Genomic DNA, 25,672 nt, shown 5'->3' with positions numbered 1-25,672 from the left:
TATTTTTATCAATTTTGTGTCAGGGAACTAAAACAGATTATTTTCCCTCAAAAGAATAAATACATAGAAAAGCCATGTCAGAAACATGGTAATGCTTCTTTGTGTCTTCTTACTGCAGATGGTCAGGCCCATAATGGGGTCCTACAGTGGCCATACATAGCCCAACATGTGTGAGAGATGGCACAGATTTCACCATCAATCACAACATGGGATTATGAGAGGTAAAATAAAAGGCAATGGTAGCACTTTCAGAACAAGAAGTGCTTTTGATTAAAAAAAAAAAAAAAAAAAAAAATCAGATTTTAGAAATAATCTAAAAAAATAGTAAATTAGAGGAATATAAAAAAATCTGACAGGAACCCTGCAAGTGGCAATCTGTGAAATAGTACAACATACAAATGAGGGGTACAATAGACATGTGCGATCAGCTTTGTTATGAATCAAAATAGTAACGAATTTCAATAAATCCAAAATAAATTATAACAAAAAATGTCCCTTTAAGGCCATTGGACGGAAGTGATGTTTGACGTTGCTTCCGTCATCCAACATCATTCAGTCGAGTGGGGGCCATCATTCCCTCACTCGACTTCCAGCCTCTGAAGGTAAAGGATTGGATCGTCTCTGACAAGCGGCGGAGACGACCGTAACGCTGCAGGAGGGGCACCTCTCCCGCTACTGATAAAAGTGATCATGCGGGAAATCTGCCACGGAGACCACTTTTATCATAACGTTGACTGCCCGCTGTTTAAGAAAATACTGGGTTATGGCAGCTATCTGCTGCCATAACCCCGGTATTTAACTGACGTATAATGACAGCGGGCGGTCCGGAAGTGGTTAAATTCTAAATAGATACATATTGCAATAAATACAGTAAGGTGAAATAGTAAAATAAGATGATGGTTACTACTTAGGCTGCTTAATAGCATATATAGCATATAGCATATATAGAATACACTATAAATGAATAGAATAAAAAAGAATAGAATAAAAAAGAATAGAATAAAACAGAATAGAACATAAAAAATAGAATAAAATAGAATGCAATGGAAAAAACAGAATAAAATAGAATAGAAAATAAAAGAATAGATTAAAAAAATAGAACAAATATAGCCAACTTCCGAAATTCAAATTTCAAATTGATCTAAAAATAACTAATATACACAGTGAATTCCAAAAATGAATCATTCTAACATAAGGAATACAACGTAACAAAATTATTAACTTAACAAATTAATCAAAAAAATATTTAATTTTTCCATCGTGCACATCTCTAGGGTATAATACCTGAATATATAGAACAGTAGTATATACATCTTCTATATGAAATGTATTAAAAAAAATATGAAAAAAATAAGGCAGATCTCAGATATAAAAGAGGTGAATCATTTATTAATCCAATGTGCTAAATATAATCTCTTACCTGCAATTAGGATGTAAATTATTACAGTTATTTCATTCAAAATTATTAATAGAAAATTTCTCAGTATTGTGCACAACTGTTTCTACTATGCTTGACAATTCCTATGTGAGAGGGTATCAATTAGTCCCTTTTCTATTTTTTTTCATGTATGTGTACATGTGAGTCATAGAAATATCATCAGTTCTGGTTATATAAAAGAGACCTCTTCCAATCTATGGACAACTTGAAAAACACAAGTGTCCAGACTGAGGAGATGACATTCACCAAATTATTAGCCCATCCTTTGAAACAGAAAGGAAAACAGTGTTCCTTTGTGATTCCCGCGCATTGCTGTGTGGTGCGACTTTGCAGCCTATTTATTTGAATAGGCTGCAAATCTCACCGGGTCGCAAAAAAAAGCAGTGCATGCGCTCCTTTTAAAAACCATGCTGCACCAAATGCATTGTAATGCCATGGAACATGCACCAAATGCACCTTTCCTGCACCATGTTCTAGTGTGAACTGGTCCTTAATATAGCTAAATAGACCCTGTCAGTATAGCAATTTCCTATGAGAGCAAAGGCTCCCCACCAGCACTGCAGACTGCTATTGCTCTGAGACAAATAGTGTTCTCAATCACCTGTTCAGCATCATGCACAGTGATAACCCTTTACCTAAACTCACACTAATTTTGAGACTTGGGGTTGGTTGACAGACGACAGATGATGTTCCCCTCTAAGGACCACTGAAGGCTACAGTGTGTTTTCTGCAGCTTCCAGCCATAACATATTACTATTTAATGTGTTTATGAGGATTCATAAAAGGCTGTCTTAAATTTGAAAGCAATCCAGATTGAGAAGACATAGATGACAGTTGGATTGCAGGACAGAGTGTACATTTTGTGTAGGTGAAAGCGAACAGCATAAATATATTACTGACCTTTATAAAGCACAGAGCGGAAGTTGTTGCCTTCCCAGTAACTGATATTTACTCTGCTGAAGACATTAAACTTCTCTGGATATTTAACTTCAAAGACAACTCCAGTTTCTGGAGATGGTTTGTAGTCATGGACTGAAAGTTGGCTTACTGAAAGAGGTTCTAGAAGGCAAAGCAGAATATAGGACATTAGAAGTGTATAGGAAAATTACATACAGTATCTCACAAAAGTGAGTACCTTCCTCACATTTTTGTAAATATTTTATTATATTTTTTCATGTGACAACACTGAAGAAATGACACTTTGCTACAATGTAAAGTAGTGAGTGTGCAACTTGTATAACAGTGTAAATTTGCTGTCCCCTCAAAATAACTCAACACACAGCCACTAATGTCTAAACCACTGGCAACAAAAGTGAGTACACCCCTAAGTAAAAATGTCCAAATTGGGCCCACAGTGTCAATATTTTGTGTGGCTACCATTATTTTTCAGCACTGCCTTAACTCACTTCGGCATGGAGTTCACCAGAGCTTCACAGGTTGCCAATGGAGTCCTCTTCCACTCCTCCATGACGACAGCTGGTGGATGTTAGAGACCTTGCGTTCCTCCAGCTTCCGTTTGAGGATGCCCCACAGATGCTCATTAGGGTTTAGGTCTCAAGACATGCTTGGCCAGTCCATCACCTTTACCCTCAGCTTCTTTAGCAAGGCAATGGTCATCTTGGAGGTGTGTTTGGGGTTGTTATGGCCGGCCTCTATCCCTCTATGGCCAGCCTTAGTAAACAAGTCTGAAGGGGAAGTGTGACAGACCCAACTGGGCAGGGGCTTTTGGAGGGGTCTGCAGGCTAGCCTTTTGCCTACTGACTATGAGGCTAATTTACTAAAGACAAATATACTGTGCACTGCAAGTGCACCGCAAGTGCACTAGGAAATGATGAGTTATCAGTTGCTCTAGATATGAGGGGAAGATCTGAAATGAGGGGAAGCTCTGCTGATTTCTATCATCCAATCATGTGCAAGCAAAAATGCTGTTTTTATTTTCCTTGCATGTCCACCTCAGATCTACAGCAACTGCACTTCCAAGTGCACTTGTAGTGCACAGTGGATTTGCCTTTAGTATAACAACCCCAATGTATTTGAGGGGGCTCTATTCTTTGGGAGGTGTGTTCCTGGGGGACCTTTGGAGTAGTTTTACTTCAGATTCAATTCCATGTCTCCCCGAAACACACAGGATCTGAGAACTGGGGGGACCCGGATACAGATTTGGGGCCTCTGTGTTTCGTTTGGGAAAAGACAGTCCAAACTAGCATTGACTGCTTCATCCCCCTCTTAGACTTAGAGACTCAAAAGCAGAAGATTCTAATCATCTCAAAACAACCTGATTCTGGTATGTGTAATCTGTTTATTAAAAGGATTGTAAAGTCTAATTTTTTTCCTCTATAAACATGTTATACTTACTCCTCTGTGCAGTGTTTTGCACAGGCAGCCCAGATCCTCCTATTCTCGGGTCCCTCTTTGGCTCTTCTGGCCCCTCCCTCCTGTTGAGTGCCCCCACAGCAAGCAGCTTGCTATGGGGGCACCCGAGTCAAACCACAGCTCCCTGTGTCTATTCAGACATGGAGCCCCGGTTTGGCCCCGCCCCCTCTCCCTCCTGATTAGTTAACTGACATTGACAACAGGGGGAGCCAATGGTGCCCCTTCTGTGTCATAGCCAATCAGGAAGGAGCATCCTGGATGGCTGAGGCACTTCTGTACATCGCTGGAGAGAGACGGGCCTCAGGTAAGTATCAGAGGCTGATGCACACAGAAGGTTTTTTTATCTTAATGCAGCCCTCAAGTTTTCCACTCGCCTATTCACATTTTGTGAGAGGAAAATGGTGGCTGGTGAGCGTGGGCTGCCTGAGAGCAGGGGTGGGGGGGAGGGGGACGAGCACCGCCAGCAGGCGGGGTTGAACGGGAGCCATTTTCCCAGTGATCGCCCAGAGGAAAAGAGAGCCAGTGGGATCATCAGAGCGAGGAACATCGCTGTAACAGCTTTCGTTTCAATTGCTGTGTGTTCCCGCCGCTCGCTCTCACATAGAACCCCACCTCCTGGACCGGGTACTTTGATTGATAGATCACCCATCCAATCCCAGGACGTGTGACGTATATCAAAGTCCCCCGGCCATTAGGCGGGGCTGTATGTGACGGCGAGCGGCGATTACACACGGCAATTGAAATGAACGCTGTTACAGTGATGTTCCCCGACGCTATGAGGATCCGGCCGGCAATCCTCTTCCTCTCCTCTCTTCCCCTGCACAGGTACTCTGCATTGTTCCGCACAGGTAGGCTGCATTGATGGACACAGGTGAAGCAGCATTGATGGACACAAGTGAAGCAGCACTGATGGACACAGTAAGGCTGCATTGTTTGGCACAGGTGAAGCAGCATTGATGGACACAGGTAGGCTGCATTGTTGGGCACAGGTGAGGCTGCATTTATGGACAGAGGTAGGCTGCAATGTTGGGCACAGGTGAAGCGGCATTGATGGACATAGGTAGCCTGTATTGTTGGGCACAGGTGAAGCGGCATTGATGGACACAGGTAGGCTGCATTGTTGGGCACAGGTGAAGCGGCAGTGATGGGCACAGGTAGGCTGCATTGTTGAGCACAGGTGAAGCAGCATTGTTGGACACAGGTAGGCCGCATTGATGGACACAGTTAGGCTGCATTGTTGGGCACAAGTGAGGCTGCATTGATGGACACAGGTAGGCTGCATTGATGGACACAGGTAGGCTGCATTGTTGGGCACAGGTGAGGCTGGATTGATGGACACAGGTAGCCTGGATTGTTGGGCACAGGTGAAGCGGCATTGATGGGCACAAGTGAAGTGGCATTGATGGACATGGGTAGGCTGCATTGATGGACACAGGTAGGCTGCATTGATGAACCCAGGTAGGCTGCATTGATGGACACAGGTAGCCTACATTGTTGGGCACAGGTGAAGCGGCATTGATGGACACAGGTAGGCTGCATTGTTGGGCACAGGTGAAGCAGCATTGATGGACACAGGTAGGCTGCATTGATGGACACGGGTAGACTGCATTGTTGGGCACAGGTTAGGCTGCATTGATGGACACAGGTAGGCTTTATTGTTGGGCACAGGTGAGGCTGCATTGATGGACACAAGTAGCCTATATTGTTGAGCACAGGTAAAGCAGCATTGATGGACAAAGGTAGGCTGCATTGTTGGGCACAGGTGAAGTAGCATTGATGGACACAGGTAAGCTGCATTGTTGGGCACAGGTGAGGCTGGATTGATGGACACAGGTAGCCTGGATTGTTGGGCACAGGTGAAGCGGCATTGATGGGCACAGGTGAAGTGGCATTGATGGACATGGGTAGGCTGCATTGATGGACACAGGTAGGCTGCATTGATGAACACAGGTAGCCTACATTGTTGGGCACAGGTGAAGCGGCATTGATGGACACAGGTAGGCTGCATTGTTGGGCACAGGTGAAGCAGCATTGATGGAGACAGGTAGGCTGCATTGATGGACATGGGTAGACTGCATTGTTGGGCACAGGTTAGGCTGCATTGATGGACACAGGTAGGCTTTATTGTTGGGCACAGGTGAGGCTGCATTGATGGACACAAGTAGCCTATATTGTTGAGCACAGGTAAAGCAGCATTGATGGACAAAGGTAGGCTGCATTGTTGGGCACAGGTGAAGTAGCATTGATGGACACAGGTAAGCTGCATTGTTGGGCACAGGTGAAGCAGCATTGATGGACACAGGTAGGCCGCATTGTTGGGCACAGGTGAAGCGGCATTGATGGACATAGGTAGCCTGCATTGTTGGGCACGGGTGAAGCGGCATTGATGGACACAGGTAGGCTGCATTGTTGGGCACAGGTAAAGCGGCAGTGATGGGCACAGGTAGGCTGCATTGTTGAGCACAGGTGAAGCAGCATTGGTGGACACAGGTAGGCTGCATTGATGGACACAGGTAGGCTGCATTGTTGGGCACAAGTGAGGCTGCATTGATGGACACAGGTAGCCTACATTGTTGAGCACAGGTGAAGCGGCATGGATGGACACAGGTAGGCTGCATTGTTGGGCACAGGTGAAGCAGCATTGATGGACACAGGTAGGCTGCATTGTTGGGCACAGGTGAAGTGGCATTAATGGACATAGGTAGGCTTTATTGTTGGGCACAGGTGAAGCTGCTTTGATGGACACAGGTAGGCTGCATTGACGGACACAGGCAGGCTGTATTGATGGACACAGGTAGCCTACATTGTTGGGCACAGGTGAAGTGGCATTAATGGACATAGGTAGGCTTTATTGTTGGGCACAGGTGAAGCTGCTTTGATGGACACAGGTAGGCTGCATTTATGGACACAGGTAGCCTACATTGTTGGGCACAGGTGAAGCGGCATGGATGGGCACAGGTAGGCTGTATTGTTGGGCACAGGTGAAGCAGCATTGGTGGACACAGGTAGGCTGCATTGATGGACACAGTTAGGCTGCATTGTTGGGCACAAGTGAGGCTGCATTGATGGACACAGGTAGCCTACATTGTTGAGCACAGGTGAAGCGGCATTGATGGACACAGGTAGGCTGCTTTGTTGGGCACAGGTGAAGCAGCATTGATGGACACAGGTAGGCTGCATTGTTGGGCACAGGTGAAGAAGCATTGATGGACACAGGTAGGCTGCATTGTTGGGCACAGGTGAAGCGGAATTGATGGACATAGGTAGGCTTTATTGTTGGGCACAGGGGAAGCGGCATTGATGGACACAGGTAGGCTGCATTGTTGGGCACAGGTGAAATGGCATTGATGGATACAGGTAGGCTAAAACTTTTAAGTGTCATTTCATAAGATAAGTTATGAGGGTGTGTTTAGGGGCAGAATTAGGGGTGGGGCAGGGTAGGAGTTGGGTGGGGCAACTGGTGGTGAGTAACCTTTGAGGCCTGGCTAGTAGCTCAGGATTTGAAATGTTTAGCCCTGTCTTGATGCATAGAATGAACTGACTTTACAACCACTTTAAGGTGTTATGTGCTCACGGTTATGCGTCTTTCTCCCATTGTGTAATTTCCCCATTGTGTGCCTCCTACAGGTTAATTTCCATTGTTGAGTGAGTCTCCTATTGTTTCTGTCTGTTTGCTAATCCTCTTGATTAGTCTTGTGTCAACTTAACTACCTAACCATTGTGGGATGTTTACCCTAATGTGTAATATTTGTTTTTAAGTTAATTTGGTGGCTGCCCCTATTTTTGAAAAGTATAAAAAAAAATTGTATTTCTGTTCAATAAACAGTCATGCCTTTGGTTTTTACCTTAACATCTTGTCTGTGTACGATGGTTGGGGTAAAGAGCTGGTATTAGCCATCAGTCTGCTGGAAGGGTTTGAAGGGCGGGAGGTACCGTTTGGAGGAGGCACCCAGGGATGGTCACAAAACATAAAGGGCTGATAAAAATTAGTCCCAACAATAAGGAATGTGGATGTAATGATGACAAGTCCGTGGATAAAACCATCCGAAAGTGTTCAAGACAAATAAAGGTGAGGTTAATCGATCACACAGACTCCAATATGTGAGGAAATCCACCACCGTATGTACTGTACGCTTACCAGACGGCAAGCTTTAGTAAGCTTGTATGGCAACCTGACACTCAGCGACTGGTAACGTCACACCACGGCTTTCCAGTGAAGGGCCAGAAACAAACAGGGTAGCTCCGTCCAGTGCAGCAGTCAGTAGGCGGGACCCCCTAGAGTGATGCCATAAACACTTATCGGTGGGCGTGTTTCCGTGTAAGCAGACCATCCAATATATACAGGTGTGTGTGGGGGGGATGCTGACATATATACAGGTGTGAGGGGGGCTGACATATATACAGGATTGCGGGGTTGGCTGAGTGCGTACAGGTGAGGTGGCTGGTGAGGTGGCCGGATTCAGTAGGATGGCCCGCGGGCATCCAGCCTTATCCTGGAGAACAATCTGCCAGCCTTATCCTGGAGAACCAAATTGATGTACATGGACTGTGATATCATGTTACTTAAAGCTGAGTTCCACCCAAAAGTGGAACTTCCGCTTATACGCATCCTCCCCCTCCGGTGCCACATTTGGCACTTTTCAGGGGAGAGAGGAAACAGGGACCTGTTTTTGACAGGTCCCCTTCCCCACTTCTGGAGACAGGGCCGCGGCCCGATCTCCCTGAAATTTGGCCCCCCTCCTCCTTCCCCCGCTGCTGGGCCAACTGAAAAACGCAGCGCGCTGCACTCATGTGCAGTAGGGAACCAGCTGTGAAGCTGAAAGACTTCACTACCAGGTTTCCTTACCAGGAATGGCGGTGGCAGCACCTGGGAGTCGATCCGAAGATCGGCTGGGGTGCCGATATCGCGGGCTCCCTGCACAGGTAAGTGCCCTAAAATTAAAAGTCAACAGCTATAGTATTTGTAGCTGCTGACTTTAAATATTTTTCCCGCCCCTTGGATTTGATTCACAGCAGCGGGAGCCAATGGCTGCGCTGCTATCAATCTATCCAATCAAGAGCTGAGACAACGGGCAGAGAGGTAGAGCGCGTCTCCGCCGTGGGAACGAACAGGCTCAAGTGAGTAAAACGGGGGGGCTGGGGGGGCTAGTCAGTGTCAGAAGTTTTTTCACCTTAATGCATACGATGCATTAAGGTGAAAAAACACGAGGGTAACCCCTTTAAATACTGATAGTGTGGAGTGCTGTCTGCTTTTGTATTGCTTCCTGTAGATCGGGGATGCAACAAACCCCAGATTTAGCTTTGTATATAGCTGAGAAACCCTGTATTGGTGTAATCCAGTCTCAGAAAAGTGCACACCGTTACTATGTTTAGTGATCAGATTACAACCAGAAATTTAAAAAATGTATTGGGAGGGTCAGGTTTGGCTGAGAAGCAAAGACGCTTTGTAGAGTTTGTCATATAGAATGCTAATACTTACTGGTCAGCACTGTCACAGATCTGGCTGGTCTTGAAGTCAAGTTGGAGTTTACCACCATCAGGGTCACTGTGTAAAAATGGTCATGGTAACTGGCATTAAACATCAGCGGTTTGGGCAGTGAACTATTGGATTCTTCAAACTGGAGAAAATAACTCTTTGACTCGCCACTGATTTTTGCAACATAGACAGATGAGGGCATTAAATCGGATTCCTCCAATGACATGATGAGAAGGTTGCTATCAGTCACCACCACTTGAAACATAGAAGTTCCCTGTCAGAAAAAAAAAGTTAAATACGTTAAATAACTACAGTTTTGTGGCTGGACTGTGTAAGAAGGGGAGTCTGTAACCACATGCATACTGGCCAGAAATCCAGGACTTGGACGACCAGTGAAAGAAAGATGACAGATACAGTAAGTGGTATGCACCCCCTTGTCTTTTGCAAGTTTATGTTTGACTAACGCTGTCAAATTTTTCTTGGTGATACAAGTCCTCTAATAATGACAACTTATATGGATTACGGTTCACTGCAATAGGAATAGAACCAAACAGAGGATGTCTATACAATTAATAATAAAAAAATCAATATAACATTAGAGAGCATCATCCCAATTGAATTGCACAAAGGATCCAAACAAACTATATAAGAGACTTTAAATATGCTCTACACATGTCATATAGCTGTGCATCCAATACAAAACTTTTTATGAAAAAGATAAGAAAGTTAAAGTCTAAAAACTGCTTCCACTATAACACAAGTTATGGAGCGAATACAGTAGCTAAAAATTCAGTGTACAAAATATATCACAATTTTATAACATCATAAAAAGCTCAGTATACAAAGTACATTAATCTACGTAATTTGTGGGATTACCCACAAGGACTGTAAATGGAGCTTCCCTGTATGACAAAGATAACGAAAGTCCATCTACAACTTCCACACAAAATTGTGGCATATTTTTAAATTTTTGATAATACTGTGGAACAATTTCTTTATTTATATAATCAGTTGATAAGGTTTCAGTATTGGTTTGAATTTTTGTAGATTCTATTTGAAGGTTTTTTTGTTCTATGCTATTTTTAAGGTTTTTTTTTTAAACCCAAGCCTGAAATGTGCAAAAACACAAACGGAACCCTGGAACTTTTCACATCACCTCCTGATTTGAATGAGGCCGGGTTCACACTGGCACGACAAACGCTCTCACATTGGGAGCTCATGTCGCATGACGTGTGAAACTTAATGTTTCCCTATGGGAGCCGCCTTAACTGGTCCGACACAAGTCGGACCGACTTTGAAAATGCTCCCTGTGGTCTGGGAAAGGTGGCATCTCCAGGAAGACCTGCGGTGAGCCGGTACAGGAGCCGAAGCGGTAATCTACTGCCCTCCCCTTATTCCTTCTATTTTTTCTTCTCCCCCCCCCCTTTTCTTTCCTCTTCCTTAACTCGCAGACTATCTCTGCACAGTTATATGTGATATCAGCTCTAGGATACTGTTTATTAAGTTGTGCTCTAAGGGCACTGTTGCTAAAGGAATTAGATTATATTTCGTACTGCTTGTGCATATAGTTTACCTCCCAAACTTTGCGGCGTACAGACTGCGCACTGCTTTGTTCTTACATTTGCTATTATTGACTCCTTCACATCTGTGTATTATAGTTAACCTTTTCGAGATAACCTATAAAAATTGTTAATTGAAAAAAAAAGAAAATGCTCCCTGCACTACTTTGGTCCGACTTTGATCCCACTTCAGCCCATTGAATATCACTGAAGTCGGATCAAAGTCGGATCGCCGTCTTGACTGATCCGACTTTGGCATGCGAATTGTGCTCTGATGATTTTGAAGGGGAACTCAACACCAATTTTTTTAAAAAAATGGCATGGTTCCCCTTCCAAGAGCATACCAGGCCCTTCAGTCTGGTATGGATTTTAAGTGGAACCCCCACGCCGAAAAAACGGCATTGGGTCCCCCCCAAAATCCATACCAGACCCTTATCTGAGCTCCCCACCCGCAGACCACAAAAACCAATGGCCACGGTTGTCAGGAAGAGGCCTTTGTCCTCATCAACATGGGGACAAGGTGCTTTGGGGTGGGGGGGCAGGGCTCCCCTGCCCCAAAGCACCCACCCCATCATGTTGCGGGCATGCGGCCTGATACAGTTCAGGAGGGGTGGGTGCTCGTTCGTCCCCACCCCCTTTCCTGACCTGCCAGGCTGTGTGCTCGGATAAGGGTCTGGTATGGATTGTGGGGGGACCCCAATGCCGTTTTTTGGGCGTGGGGGTTCCCCTGAAAATCCATACCAGACCGAAGGGCCTGGTATGCTCTTGGAGGGGGAACTCATGCCTGTTTTTTTTTTTTTTTACATTGTGCGTGGAGATCCCCCTAAAGATTCATAACAGACAGTGCCTGGTATTGTCGGGGATCAAAGTTGGATCCCTGTTCATTGAAGTTGGACTTCCAGTCGCAGGGCAAGGTTGGATCTAAAGTGGTACGTCTGTCGTGTCGTACCAGTGTGAACCCGGCCTTAATCATATTGGTTTGATTTTGTCAGCTGATAGCTGTTGCTTTCCATGGTGGTGTTGTCCTGTCACCTCTCCTCCATAGACATAAACACTTATGCTTACATAGTACCCTCTAGTGCAGGGGTAGGCAACCTGGGGACCTCAAGCTGTTGCAGAACTACAAGTCCCATCATGCCTCTGGGAGTAATTGTAACTGCCAGCCTTGCAATGCCTCATGGGAAATGTAGTTCCACAACAGCTGGAGGGCCCCTGGTTGCCTACCCCTGCTCTAGCGTGTGCTACTAGAGTGAGAGTAAGCAAACTATACTCTGATTCATGTCTAGCCAGTGAGTCTGTAATTGGGTCAGGGTTATTAGAGGTTAGGCCAGCATGACTCATACAGATAGCCCTCTGGTACCTTCCCCTGGCTCTGGAAAGTTGGAGAATATTCTGGAACTAGTGGGCATAGGTGAGGAGGAGCTTTTATGCATATTTAGGGGCCCTTAGCCAATCCCCAGGAAGTGGGCCTGCAGGGGACTAAGGAACCCTGAAACAGACATGGGTCATGCTGGGAAAGGAGTTGGGTATAAGATGGAGATCCAGTGCTGAGGGAGTCTGTCGGTGACCCTTGAGGGACCTCTCCTGGGGAGAGACTCAACCTCGGGCCAGGGCTCAGGTGGCTGGCCTGGTAGGATCCTACCACAAGACAAAAATGGAGGAAGCTTTCCGAAGAGGCAGCTGGAGCAAGGAAAGTGAGTAGATCAGCACAGTGCAGGGACAGACAGGGAGAGAGACTGCTACATGCAGCATTTCTCTCTTGAAGACAGTGGTGTGCTTAAGCCTTCGGCCTTGCTCTGGGAGAATCTCCAGTGTATCAGTCAGGAGAAGAGGACTGGGAGTAAGCAGCCAGGAGGGCTGGTGAAGCGGGAGCCAGGTGGGCTAACATTTCTGCAAGGAGTAGAGCTGGGATCAGTGTCTACAGGGAAGCAGAAGGTGGCAGGAAACAGTTCATTCCACATGTGCTACTTTTCAAAGGGACTGACAGTTCCTAGCCTGTAAGGGACTGTTGTTAAGTTAACAAAAAAACTGTTATGCCGTGTACACACGACCAGTTTTTCCGTTAGAATAAACTCTGACGGTCTTTCCGACGAAGTTCCGACGGAGTTCCGCTGACTTGCTTACACACGATCACACCAAAGTCCGTTCATTTGGAAGGCGATGACGTACGACGAGACTAGAAAAAGGAAGTTCAATAGCCAGTAGCCAATAGCTGCCCTTGCGTCGTTTTTGGTCCGTCGGAATAGCATACAGACGAATGGTTTTCCCGATAAGAATTGATTCCGTCGGAAAGATTTAAAACATGTTCTATTTCTAGGTCCGTCAGAATTTTTGAAAAAAAAAGTCAGATGAAGCCCACACACGATCGGAATATCATTTGTGTACGCGGCATTACTTCCTAAAGAAGTGAACCCAGCGGAGCTGTACAAAGAATCAAGAGATTGTGCAGGAGAATCAAGTAGAAGCTGTATATATGGAGGAAGTTGTTCCTGGCTCTGTTGTCATTCTCAAGTTTGGCATCCTATAATCCCTAACCCCATCCAAGTTACTATCCCCTAATAAAACAACAAAAACAACCTCCAAGGCTGCTTTCTGTGTCTGGATGAAAGAAGGAAATGCTATGTGAAGGCCTGTGCAGCTGTGGGGAACCCTGACATTTGCAACTCCTAGGGGGGTAGTGGTACACTGAGAACAAAGACTTTCAGCTGCCCAATTGTGCCTTCATGTTTAATCATTACATCAATCTAGTTTGTATAGTCAATCAATAAAATGGTTCCTTTCTTCCTGATATTTTATATTAGGGAAGTGGAGGAGTTTCAGGTTATGAAATGCAAATAAACTGAATCAGGAAATGGTAATATCAAAATCCAATCTGCATTTCAGGAAACAACTTTTTCATATACAATATCTCACAAAAGTGAATACACCCCTGACATTTTTGTAAATATTTTATTATGTCTTTTCATGTGACAACACTGAAGAAATGACACTTTGCTACAATGTAAAGTGAGTGTACAGCTTGCATAACAGTGTAAAATTGCTGTCCCCTCAAAATAACTTAACACACAGCCATTAATGTATTAACCAATGGTAACAAAAGTGAGTACACCCCTAAGTGAAAATGTCCAAATTGGGCCCAATTAGCCATTTTCCCTCCCTGGTGTTATGTAACTCGTTAGTGCTACAAGACCTCAGCTGTGGATGGGGAGCAGGTGTGTTAAATTTGGTGTTATCGCTCTCTCACTTAACCATACTGGTCACTGGAAGGTCAACATGGCACCTCTTGGCAAAGAACTTATAGCCTAGGCTATAAGAAGATTGCCAAGACCCTGAAACTGAGCTGCAGCACAGTGGCCAAGACCATACAGCGGTTTAACAGGACAGGTTCCACTCAGAACAGGCCTCGCCATGGTAGACCAAAGAAGTTGAGTGCACGTGCTCAGCGCCATATCCAGAGATTGTGAAGGTGTATTTGGGAAATAGATGAATGAGTGCTGCCAGCATTGCTGCAGAGGTTGAAGGGGTGGGGGGTCAGCCTGTGAGTGCTCAGACCATATGCCACACACTGCATAAAGATGATGCACAAGAAAGCCTGCAAACAATTTGCTGAAGACATGCAGACTAAGGACATGGATTACTGGAACCATGTCCTGTGGTCTGATGAGACCAAGATAAACGTATTTGGTTCAGATGGTGTCAAGCGTGTGTGGCGGCAGGTGAGGAGTACAAAGACAATTGTGCCTTGCCTACAGTCAAGCATGGTGGTGGGAGTGTCATGGTCTGGGGCTGCATGAGTGCTGCCAGCACTGGGGAGCTACAGTTCATTGAGGGAGCCATGAATGCCAACATGTACTGTGACATACTGAAGCAGAGCATGATCCCCTCCCTGTGGAGACTGAGCCGCAGGGCAGTATTCCAACATAACGACCCCAACCACACCTCCAAGATGACCACTGCCTTGCTAAAGAAGCTGAGGGTAAAGGTGAATGGTGACTGGCCAAGCATGTCTCCAGACCAAAATCCTATTGAGCATCTGTGGGACATCCTCAAATGGAAGGTAGAGGAGCGCAAGGTCTCTAACATCCACCAGCTTCGTGATGTCATCATGGAGGTGTGGAATAGGACTCCAGTGGCAACCTGTGAATCTCTGGTGAGCTCTATGCCCAAGAGGGTTAAGGCAGTGCTGGAAAATGATGGTGGCCACACAAAATATCGACACTTTGGGCCCAATTTGGACATTTTCACTTAGGGGTGTACTCACTTTTGTTGCCAGCGGTTTAGACATTAATGGCTGTGTGTGTGTTGAGTTATTTTGAGGGGATAGCAAATATACACTGTTATACAAGCTGTACACTCACTACTTTACATTGTAGCAAAGTTTCATTTCTTTAGTGTTGTCATATGAAAAGATATAATAAAATATTTACAAAAATGTGAGGGGTGTACTCACTTTTGTGAGATATATACGGTATATTTCCAGCTAAAGCACTTCTTGGACACTAGGTGGCCGTGTTGAAAAATATTTCATAATGTGACTTTGTTTTTCTTTATAATGTGTGCTGCACCTTGAATTTCTTACTTGCTTCTTCTTAATTGTTAGGCGCAAATCTCATCCAAGTCAAGTGGTGAGTGCCAAGCCTCCATGCAGCCTATCAGTGTTTTTGGTACCAAAGCCCAGGCAATTAAGTATTTACAGTCTGCAGTTTAAATCAACATTCTGTTGTCAACAAGCTGCCACAAGAGAGAATATTTTCCCACAGATTCAGCATGACTAATGGAACCACAAACAGCAGTTATATTTGAAACATCTCTATTATTTATTATATTGTCCATGTTTTTCCCTTCAGAGATTTAGAAGGTGAAACGTTTGAAGATCTCTATACTATTACATTCACATGATTAAAGCTAACCATACTGTGAGCAAATTTCGTTCGGTTCCTGATGAATTGGCTAAAGTTTGAGCTGTGGACACCAGGGCTGTCTTTACTATTGATTGGACCCTGGGCAGTCATTTTCTTGGCCCCCCCCCCCCCATGCAATTTCGTGCTCCACCTGCTCTGAGACATACAATAGCAGCTAGACTTAAAATCAGTTTACTAAATCAGATCAGGCAGTGATTGCGATTGGTTGGTAGAGGTTACAGCATATTACCGCTCACTGACTGGCTGCTAGAGGTCACAGCACACATTATGGATCACTGATTTAGTTGCTAGAGGTTACAGCATGTGACTTCTGCTTGTTAATTGGTTGCTAGAGATTACTGTACATCAATACTGCTCACTGATTGGTTGCTAGAGGTTGCTGCTCTTTAGTACTGCACACTGATTGGTTGTTAGACTGTACTCAGGGAGGCATGATATACATATGAATGCCGCCTCTATTTACATATCAATGCAGACGGTCCAACGCTATTAACATATTAATGCTGCCGCTATTTACATGGCAATGCAGGTTATTTACATGTAAACACAGGGTTTGCAGATGAGTCATCTGTACATGACAATAGGGCAGAGCTGGGCAGCATTAGTAACAGAACTCCACACTGAGATATCGGGACACAGCACAGGACTAAAACTTCAAGGGACAAGGGAATTTAAACTGGGATAGTTGGCAAGTATGAGGCTGCTGCTTTGGGCCCCAAAACAATGATGGGGCCCAGGGCAGCTGTCCCTTTTGCCCTGCCTTAAAGACGGCCCTGGTGGACACCCTCTTGTTTCATATCCTTCAATGTGAAAAACAGGGGCAGCGTGTTTGATATTCTGACAGTGGTGGGTGCTGCCCGATGGTCAGAACACAATAGTAATCAGGGACAATTTACCCATCCACACTGCTTAGCGTGGATGTGATTTCTCTTGTTCAACCTTAAAGTGATATTAAAGGCAATTTTTTTTTTAAATAACAAACATGTCATACTTACCTGCTCTGTACCATGGTTTTGCACAGAGCAGTCATGATCCTCCTCTTCTTGGGTCCCTTGCCGACGCTCCTGGCACCTCCCTTCTTTTGAGTGCCCACAGAACAAGCAATTTGCTATGGGGCACCCAGGCAGACTCGCTCCTGAGCTGTTGCTCTGCGTGTCCATTTGCACACCGAACCGTGACTTGGCGCTGCCCCCTTTCTCTCCTCATTGGCTCACTGGCTGTGATTGACAGCAACAGGAGGGAGAGTCTCCGGAGAGCTGAGGCTCTCATGCACATTGCTGGATCGCGATGGGGCTCAGGGATAAGGGGAGCTGCTGCACACAGAAGGATTTTTGGCTTAATGTAGAGAATGCACTAAGCTAAACAACCTGCCTTTAGAACCATTTTAAATCTTACATTGCTTGCCCAGCTTAATGCCTAACTCCAGCTTTGCTATAAATTTAAATAGCACGTTTAGGCCAAGGCGGCCCATACAAAAGAATTCCCTTGCTAATAACTGTAGTGCTGTATACACTGTAAGTAGCATCAGCTACATACGTTATACAGCAACTGTTGAGACAGCAGTACAGAGACTTCCCATTTTCTACAAGAACAAAAGTGAGTTGGGCTGAGAGCTGCTCATTCATTCACAGCAAGCCTTGTGTTTTATCAGTGAATACAAGGCTTCCTCTGAATGGCTGAACTGGAGAGGCAGGCGGATGATGTCATGATTTCTACCTCTGCCATTCAAAGGAAACCTTGTACTCATTGATAAAACACAAGGCTTCATGTGCATGACTGAGCAGCGCTCAATCCAACTTGATTTTGTTCCAGCAGCAAACTGGAAGTCATACAGCTGCTAGAACACAGAAGAGTGGCCACAGCAATCAGTGAAGGAATCAGTTTGGGCCAGCTTAGCCAAAATTAACTATTTAAAGTGATAGCAAAGCTGGAGGCTGTTGGGCTTTAGGTATCTTTAATGATAACTTGATTAACCACTTTTCTACTGCTGTTTGTTTTTCAAGGGCGGATCAGCGATCCATTATTTACCCAGTGCTGTTTATGAACCGCACTGGATAAATAGTCGACGGGCAGCCGATCTGCCCAGTAATCGCTGTGTACTGAGCTTTCATTAGACAGCTTGGCACACAGAGAAACTGTACTGTAGCCTATCTGAGGGGCTGGGTACCATGTGATTGCCGTGATTGGCATAGAAAGTAAGGGAAACAGCCTTTTCTTTTCAAAATGTTTGGTCTTTTTTTCTTTTTTAGTTTAAAAACAGCAGTTACTAAATACCACCAAAAGAAAGCTCTATTTAACACAAAAAAAGATATAAAATTCATTTGGGTATAGTGTTGCATAATGAAGTAATTGTCAAACTATCTGTCAGGAGCCAGGGAGCGTCTCCGCTCGCCGGGCTCCGGTGCGCATGCGCACGGGACGAGCGCTTCGCCGCACACCCGTCCGCGGCCTGATGGTGCGGCGCGCGCGGGTGCACGGCGGTCCCCGTGTGCGCGCCGTAGCCCGTGCGGGTGCCCGGTAGCGCGTCACGCTGACGCGCTCGCCGGGCACGGGGGCTATATCTGACGGCTCCAGCACCCTGTCGGGTTGCTGGTTTGTCGTCAGCTCTCCCCTGCTTCCTTGTGCCTGTGTTCCCTAAGCCTTATAGTCTGATCTGTGTACCGAACCTCTGCCTGATTAACCACTACTCTCCTGGATTGTCCCTAGTGCTTGCCTGCTCTGTGTACCGAACCTCTGCCTGATTAACCACTACTCTCCTGGATTGTCCCTAAGCACTCTGCCTGCTCTGTGTACCGAACCTCTGCCTGATTAACCACTACTCTCCTGGATTGTCCCTAGTGCTTGCCTGCTCTGTGTACCGAACCTCTGCCTGATTAACCACTACTCTCCTGGATTGTCCCTAAGCACTCTGCCTGACCTGTGTACCGAACCCCTGGCCTGTTTAACCACCTCTCTGCTGGACTACCCTGATCATACCTGCCTGTTCCCTAACCTCTGCTTGTGTTTGCAGCCTTGCTCCCCCCTGGATCTCGGGGCACCCGCTTCCAGCCTCTGAACCTGCTATTCACCCGGAAGCCCGTGCCTCCGCGTGCCCCCAGCCTCCTGTACCCATTTCGGGGGTCTGGGTGCGCGTGGTCGTAAGGGCGAGCCGCTCTCGGCATCTCGGCCTCGGTAAGTACGTGTTTGTGACAGTACAAACCAGCCAGATGTCTGAGGCCGACAGAGCGCGCTCTCCTTTGGAGATCTTATGTCAGCAAGTATCTACCCTGGCGGACTCCGTACAAAAGCTGCAAGAAGGCTACACACAAGTTGATAACCGCCTGCAGCAGATCTCCGGGTTACTACCCTCCGCAGCCGCAGCTCCTGCACCCAGCAGTGGGGGTCCGCTTCCTCAAGCTCCGGCCAACCCCACTGTGGTTATGGCCCTTCCTGAGCCCAGGGTCCCTACACCTGAACGGTTCTCGGGAGATCGCAAGAAGTTTAGGGCTTTCAAAAACGCATGTTCCCTATACTTCGCTCTACAGCCAAGAACCTTCTCTTCAGAGATCGTCAAGGTGGGGTTTGCCATTTCCCTGCTGTCCGAGGAACCCCAGGCTTGGGCCCACAGCCTGATGGAACAGCGCAGCCCTGCCCTGAACACTATCGAAGCGTTCTTTGAGAGCATGACCCAGCTCTACGATGATCCGCAACGTATGGCCACCGCCGAAGCTATCTTGCACCATTTGTCCCAAGGAAGAAGACCTATTGAGGACTATACAGTAGAATTCCGTAAGTGGGCGGCCGACACCAACTGGAATGAGCCGGCCTTACGTTACCAGTACCGCCAAGGCCTATCTGAATTACTCAAAGACGAGTTAGCCAGGATGGAGACCCCTGCTTCCTTAGAGGAACTTATTCAAGCAGCTACAAAACTTGATCGGCGCCTTAGGGAGCGGCGCTCAGAACGGTTTCAGCAGCCTCGCCCTGCCTGGGCATCACCGCGACCTCACTCCACAGTATCCCAAACTTCACCTTCAGTTACTACCGCATCGGTCCCTGAGGTCGAACCAATGCAGCTCGGTTTGGTCCGAGGTCCCTTGACCTCCGAGGAGAAACAGCGCAGACGGCAGTCTAACCTTTGCCTCTACTGCGGAGGAACCGGGCACTTCCTGCGCAGCTGTCCGATCAGGCCCAGTAAGTTCCCTCAGTCAAACATATTGAACTTTCCTAACCATAACATCCCCAAGGCTTATGTGATGTTGTTTGTTTCTCTGCAGCTTCCGGAAAAGGAGACTCGCCTGCAGGCCATCGTTGATTCCGGGGCCTGCAGCTGTTTTATAGATTCCGCCTTGGCACACAGATTGAAGATCCCTCTACAGACCAAAGAGCAGGATCTACAAATACACCTGGCCGACGGATCCCTTCCTTGCTCAGGCCCCATCACCCAGGAGACCCAACCTATTTCAGTCGTCACGGACTCCGGCCACCGGGAGTTCTTACGGCTTGACCTAATTCGCTCACCAATCTTCCCCATCATACTCGGCCTACCATGGTTGCAAGCCCACGATCCGCTAATCAAATGGAGCACCAAGTCAGTATCATTCCCTTCTCAGTATTGCTCCCAACACTGCCTGCTTCCGGATTCCAAAGTTTGTGCCACAATGGCGGTACCGCCAAACAACCTCCAACACGTCCCCTCTGAATATCTCGAGTTTCAGGAGGTCTTCAGTAAACAAATGGCTGACCGCCTACCACCTCACAGGGCCTACGACTGTCCAATTGATCTTCTTCCTGGCTCTGAGATTCCATTTGGCCGGATATTCCCCCTTTCTGAAACCGAGCTGGAGGCTCTAAAACAGTACATAGATGAAAATCTTGAGAAAGGTTTCATCCGCCCTTCATCTTCACCCGCTGGAGCAGGTATCTTTTTCGTGGGAAAAAAAGACGGTACTCTTAGACCCTGCGTAGACTATCGACAACTCAACAACATCACAATCAAGAATCGGTACCCGCTGCCACTCATTCCTGAGCTATTCCAAAGGTTTCGATCGGCCAAGGTGTTCTCCAAACTTGACCTCCGGGGGGCCTACAACCTCGTCAGGATCAGGGCTGGAGACGAATGGAAAACGGCCTTTAGATCCAGATTCGGCCACTTTGAATATTTGGTGATGCCATTCGGCCTCTGCAATGCTCCAGCCACCTTCCAACATCTAGTGAATGACATCTTCCGACAATATCTAGATGACTTCCTGGTGGTGTATCTGGACGACATCCTCATCTTCTCCCCTACGCTAGAGATGCACAGGAGACACGTTAAAACAGTTCTCGCTATTCTCTTGCAACACAAGCTATACCTAAAAGCCGAAAAGTGTGAGTTTGAGAGATCAACCATACAATTCTTGGGATTCATACTCTCCACCAATGGGGTTGCAATGGACCCTCAGAAGATTCAGGCAATTCAGGAGTGGCCAGCTCCATCAAATAAGAAAGCAGTACAGAGGTTTATCGGATTTGCTAATTTCTATCGGAAATTCATCGTGGGATTCTCTGCCATTGTGGCACCTATTACTCAACTAACTCGGCAGCATCATTCATTCCAGTGGTCCGCAGCCGCTCAAGAGGCTTTTCTTAAGTTAAAAGAACTATTCAGTTCTGCTCCAATCCTTTGCCATCCTGACCCGACTCAACCCTTCGTATTGGAGGTCGATGCATCAGAAATCGCAACCGGAGCAATCCTTTCCCAGAGACAGGGACCAAAGGCCATCCTGCATCCAGTAGCTTTCGCCTCCCGGAAACTCAGTCCACCGGAACTTAATTACGACGTGGGTGACAGAGAGCTGCTGGCTATAAAGTTTGCTTTGGAGGAATGGAGGTATCTGCTGGAGGGGGCAGTCCATCCGGTGATGATCTTTACGGATCACAAAAACCTTGAGTACCTCAGAACAGCAAGACGATTAAAACCCCGCCAAGCCCGATGGGCCCTGTTCTTCTCTCGTTTTAATTTCCACATTACATACAGACCTGGGGCAAAGAACGGGAAGGCTGATGCCCTTTCAAGAATGTTTTCCGCAGACTCCCAAATACCAACACCATGCACGATCCTCTCTCCTCAAAATTTTCTTGGATTAACCCAAGCAGACTTAATATCCTCCATCAAATCTTCATCAGACACATGTACGGAACCAGCTGTGCATTCCCTGAAAAAATATGAAGACCTTTTCTGGATCAAAGGAAAAATATTTGTACCACAGGTGACTCGGCCCCTAGCCCTTCAAATGTGTCATGATCACAAGATGGCAGGACACTTCGGGAACAAGAAGACGGCTGAGCTCCTTTCTCGTTCCTTTTGGTGGCCAGGATGGAAAAGGGACTGTAGGGAATATGTGGCGTCCTGTCTCCTATGCCAGAGAAGCAAGGGCCAGAACATCAAACCCTGGGGTTTGCTCAGACCCTTGCCCATTCCGGAACGACCTTGGGCTGACGTCTCCATGGACTTCATCGTTGACCTACCCAGCTCAGAGAATTTCTCCACCATCCTAGTTGTGGTCGACCGCCTTTCCAAAATGGCCCACTTTCTGCCCATGAGGGGTACTCCCTCTGCCGTGGAGACGGCCAACATTTTTCTAAAGGAGATCGTTAGGCTCCATGGGATACCAAGGAGTATCGTGTCAGACAGAGGCGTTCAGTTCACGTCCAAATTCTGGAGAGAACTGTGCAAGGCTTTGGGGATCAACATTTGCCTTTCTTCAGCTTATCACCCTCAGAGCAATGGTCAGACAGAGAGGACCAACCAGACGCTGGAGCAGTACCTCCGATGCTTTTGTTCGGGTTCTCAGGATGATTGGGCGAGCCTTCTCTCTTACGCGGAATTTGCGTACAATAATTCTATCCATGCCTCCACCAACCAGACTCCTTTCTGGACCAATTGTGGGTTCCATCCCACATCCTTTGCTAACAATATTCCAGAAACGGCAGTTCCTGCAGTCCAGGATAGGATAATCTCACTACAGTCCAATTTTCAAAGGATTCAAGATACATTACACAAGACCCAGGGGGACTATAAGAAACAGTACGACCGGGGCAGAAAGGCAAGTCCAAAATTTGACGTAGGAGACGAGGTCTGGCTGTCCACCATCAATCTGAAATTACCTCTGCCTTCTCGAAAGCTCGGGCCTAAGTTCATTGGGCCTTTTCAAATCAAGAGGATTATCAACCCTGTGGCGGTGGAATTGACACTTCCCAAAACATACCGGATTCACCCCGTTTTTCATGTGTCACTATTGAAGCCTGTGGTGCCCAGCCCTTTTCCAGGAAGAAAAGAACCTCCTCCTCCGCCAGTCAGAATTGATGGCGAGAATGAATTTGAAGTGGAATCCATTCTTGGTTGCAGGAAGAGGGGCAGGCAGTTACAGTACCTGATTCAATGGAAGGGGTACCCTCCCGAAGATAATTCTTGGGAACCCGCCAGGAACCTACACGCTCCACAGTTAATTCGAGCATTCCATCAAGATCATCCAGAACTAATGGCCAGCCTTGGCGTCCAGTGTCCGCCCTTAGGAGGGGGGCACTGTCAGGAGCCAGGGAGCGTCTCCGCTCGCCGGGCTCCGGTGCGCATGCGCACGGGACGAGCGCTTCGCCGCACACCCGTCCGCGGCCTGATGGTGCAGCGCGCGCGGGTGCACGGCGGTCCCCGTGTGCGCGCCGTAGCCCGTGCGGGTGCCCGGTAGCGCGTCACGCTGACGCGCTCGCCGGGCACGGGGGCTATATCTGACGGCTCCAGCACCCTGTCGGGTTGCTGGTTTGTCGTCAGCTCTCCCCTGCTTCCTTGTGCCTGTGTTCCCTAAGCCTTATAGTCTGATCTGTGTACCGAACCTCTGCCTGATTAACCACTACTCTCCTGGATTGTCCCTAGTGCTTGCCTGCTCTGTGTACCGAACCTCTGCCTGATTAACCACTACTCTCCTGGATTGTCCCTAAGCACTCTGCCTGCTCTGTGTACCGAACCTCTGCCTGATTAACCACTACTCTCCTGGATTGTCCCTAGTGCTTGCCTGCTCTGTGTACCGAACCTCTGCCTGATTAACCACTACTCTCCTGGATTGTCCCTAAGCACTCTGCCTGACCTGTGTACCGAACCCCTGGCCTGTTTAACCACCTCTCTGCTGGACTACCCTGATCATACCTGCCTGTTCCCTAACCTCTGCTTGTGTTTGCAGCCTTGCTCCCCCCTGGATCTCGGGGCACCCGCTTCCAGCCTCTGAACCTGCTATTCACCCGGAAGCCCGTGCCTCCGCGTGCCCCCAGCCTCCTGTACCCATTTCGGGGGTCTGGGTGCGCGTGGTCGTAAGGGCGAGCCGCTCTCGGCATCTCGGCCTCGGTAAGTACGTGTTTGTGACACTATCACAGCGCTAAAAACAATAAAATAGCTTTGTAATAAAGGTGTATTACAGTACTCAAGTGGTTGAACAGAATCTTCAGAGAACAATGCTGAACATTCGGGGGCATGTCATTCAACTCGCTTCAGCGCGTAAACGAGACCGTCGCTTCACAGAATTACAGTCGCTCCTGACGGCCACTGATGCGCTTTGGAAGACGCGTCCCATGGCTGCGCATAGAAAAGCTTGCGACACCCTGGCGACAGAGCTTGACCTTCTCTCCACTTCCCGAGCCAAAAAGGCCCTACGGTGGTCTAAGCACAGGTATTATACCTGTGCAGATAAACCAGGTCCTATGCTGGCCAAGAAACTGAATTTGGTGGGGAAAGCGTATAGGCCTGTTCGACTCCGGACGAGAACTGGGGGTCTTACCTCTAATCCTGAGCAAATTCTATCTAGATTCTCTGAGTTTCTTTCCTCGCTTTACACTAAACCAGGTCCTTTTCCTTTATAGCAAGCGGAACAATTCTTTCAGGACCCAAATCTTCCTTTGCTTCCTGGTGGCGCATATGATGCTCTCAACACAAACATCTCTGAAGCTGAAGTCCTCCGGGCAATCAAGTCCCTGAAGCCCTCTAAGGCTCCCGGCCCAGGCGGCTTCTCCGGTCTTTACTATAAGACGTTCCATGCGTTGTTAGCGCCTCACCTTGCTAACTATTTCAACGCTCTAAACCAAGGCTCCTTGCCCTCTCCTGATGCTTTAAGGGCCCACATTGCAATGGTCCATAAGAAGCCAGAGGACGCTAGTGAACCCCAGGCCTTCTGACCAATATCACTTCTGAATGATGACCTAAATATCCTAGGTAGAATCCTGAGCGCTAATAATCATTAATCAATATATAGGCCACCTGATCCACAGGGATCAGGTGGGTTTCGTTCCAGGGAGGCAGGCTGGGTATAATGTCCGCAAGGTGGTTCATCTTATTCATCTTATGCAGCATCGTAAAATCCCGGGCTTCCTTTTCTCCCTAGATATTTATAAAGCCTTCGACATTTTGTCATGGGAATACTTGCAATTTGTGCTCTCTCGTTGGGGTTTTGGGGAATCCTTGCTGACTTGGATACAGGCTCTATACTCGGCCCCTACAGCTACGGTCAAATATGCAGGGTAGTTTTCAGCACCCTTCGCTATCCATAGGGGCACGAGGTAGGGGTGCCCCCTTTCCCCAGCCTTGTTCCTCTTGGCTTTGGAACCCTTAGCACTTGCACTTTGCGCAGACCGGAATGTGACAGGAATCCCCTATGCAGGACATGAGTTCAAGCTAAGCCTTCATATCAACTATCAAGAAAAATCTGTAGCTCTAAATGTTTCCCTGGACCCTGACTTGGTAGAACGCCTGCAGTCCCACTTTCCTTTTAGTTGGACAACCACCTACATTGAATATCTGGGAATCCGGCTGACCCCCACTTACTCTTCCCTATTCTCGGTTAATTACTATCCCCTACTGAGATCCTTGACCACTGTTCTGCAGACTTGGCAATTCCCACAC

General features: G+C 47.2%; 1 protein-coding gene across 5 annotated transcripts in view; it reads right to left on the bottom strand.

Moving 5' to 3' along the window:
* The window catches only part of PTPRO (protein tyrosine phosphatase receptor type O), a 139,473-nt gene that overhangs the window by 69,925 nt on the left and 43,876 nt on the right, over positions 1-25,672 (bottom strand). For 4 of the 5 annotated variants that reach the window (XM_073621317.1, XM_073621316.1, XM_073621319.1 and 1 more), the window contains exons 2-3: positions 9,291-9,561; positions 2,339-2,497 (exon numbers count right to left, since the gene is read on the bottom strand). In XM_073621317.1, coding sequence (XP_073477418.1) covers positions 2,339-2,497; positions 9,291-9,561 — 430 coding nt within the window. Of the gene's footprint in view, positions 1-2,338; positions 2,498-7,656; positions 7,798-9,290; positions 9,562-25,672 lie in introns of those variants that run through there. The other variant, XM_073621321.1, reaches the window with a different exon arrangement.

This window comes from Aquarana catesbeiana, linkage group LG03 (genome assembly GCF_042186555.1).
Source record: "Aquarana catesbeiana isolate 2022-GZ linkage group LG03, ASM4218655v1, whole genome shotgun sequence".
Taxonomy (NCBI): Eukaryota; Metazoa; Chordata; class Amphibia; order Anura; family Ranidae; genus Aquarana; species Aquarana catesbeiana.
Note: the sequence above shows the minus strand (reverse complement) of the source record. Positions and strands in the feature narration are given on the sequence as shown.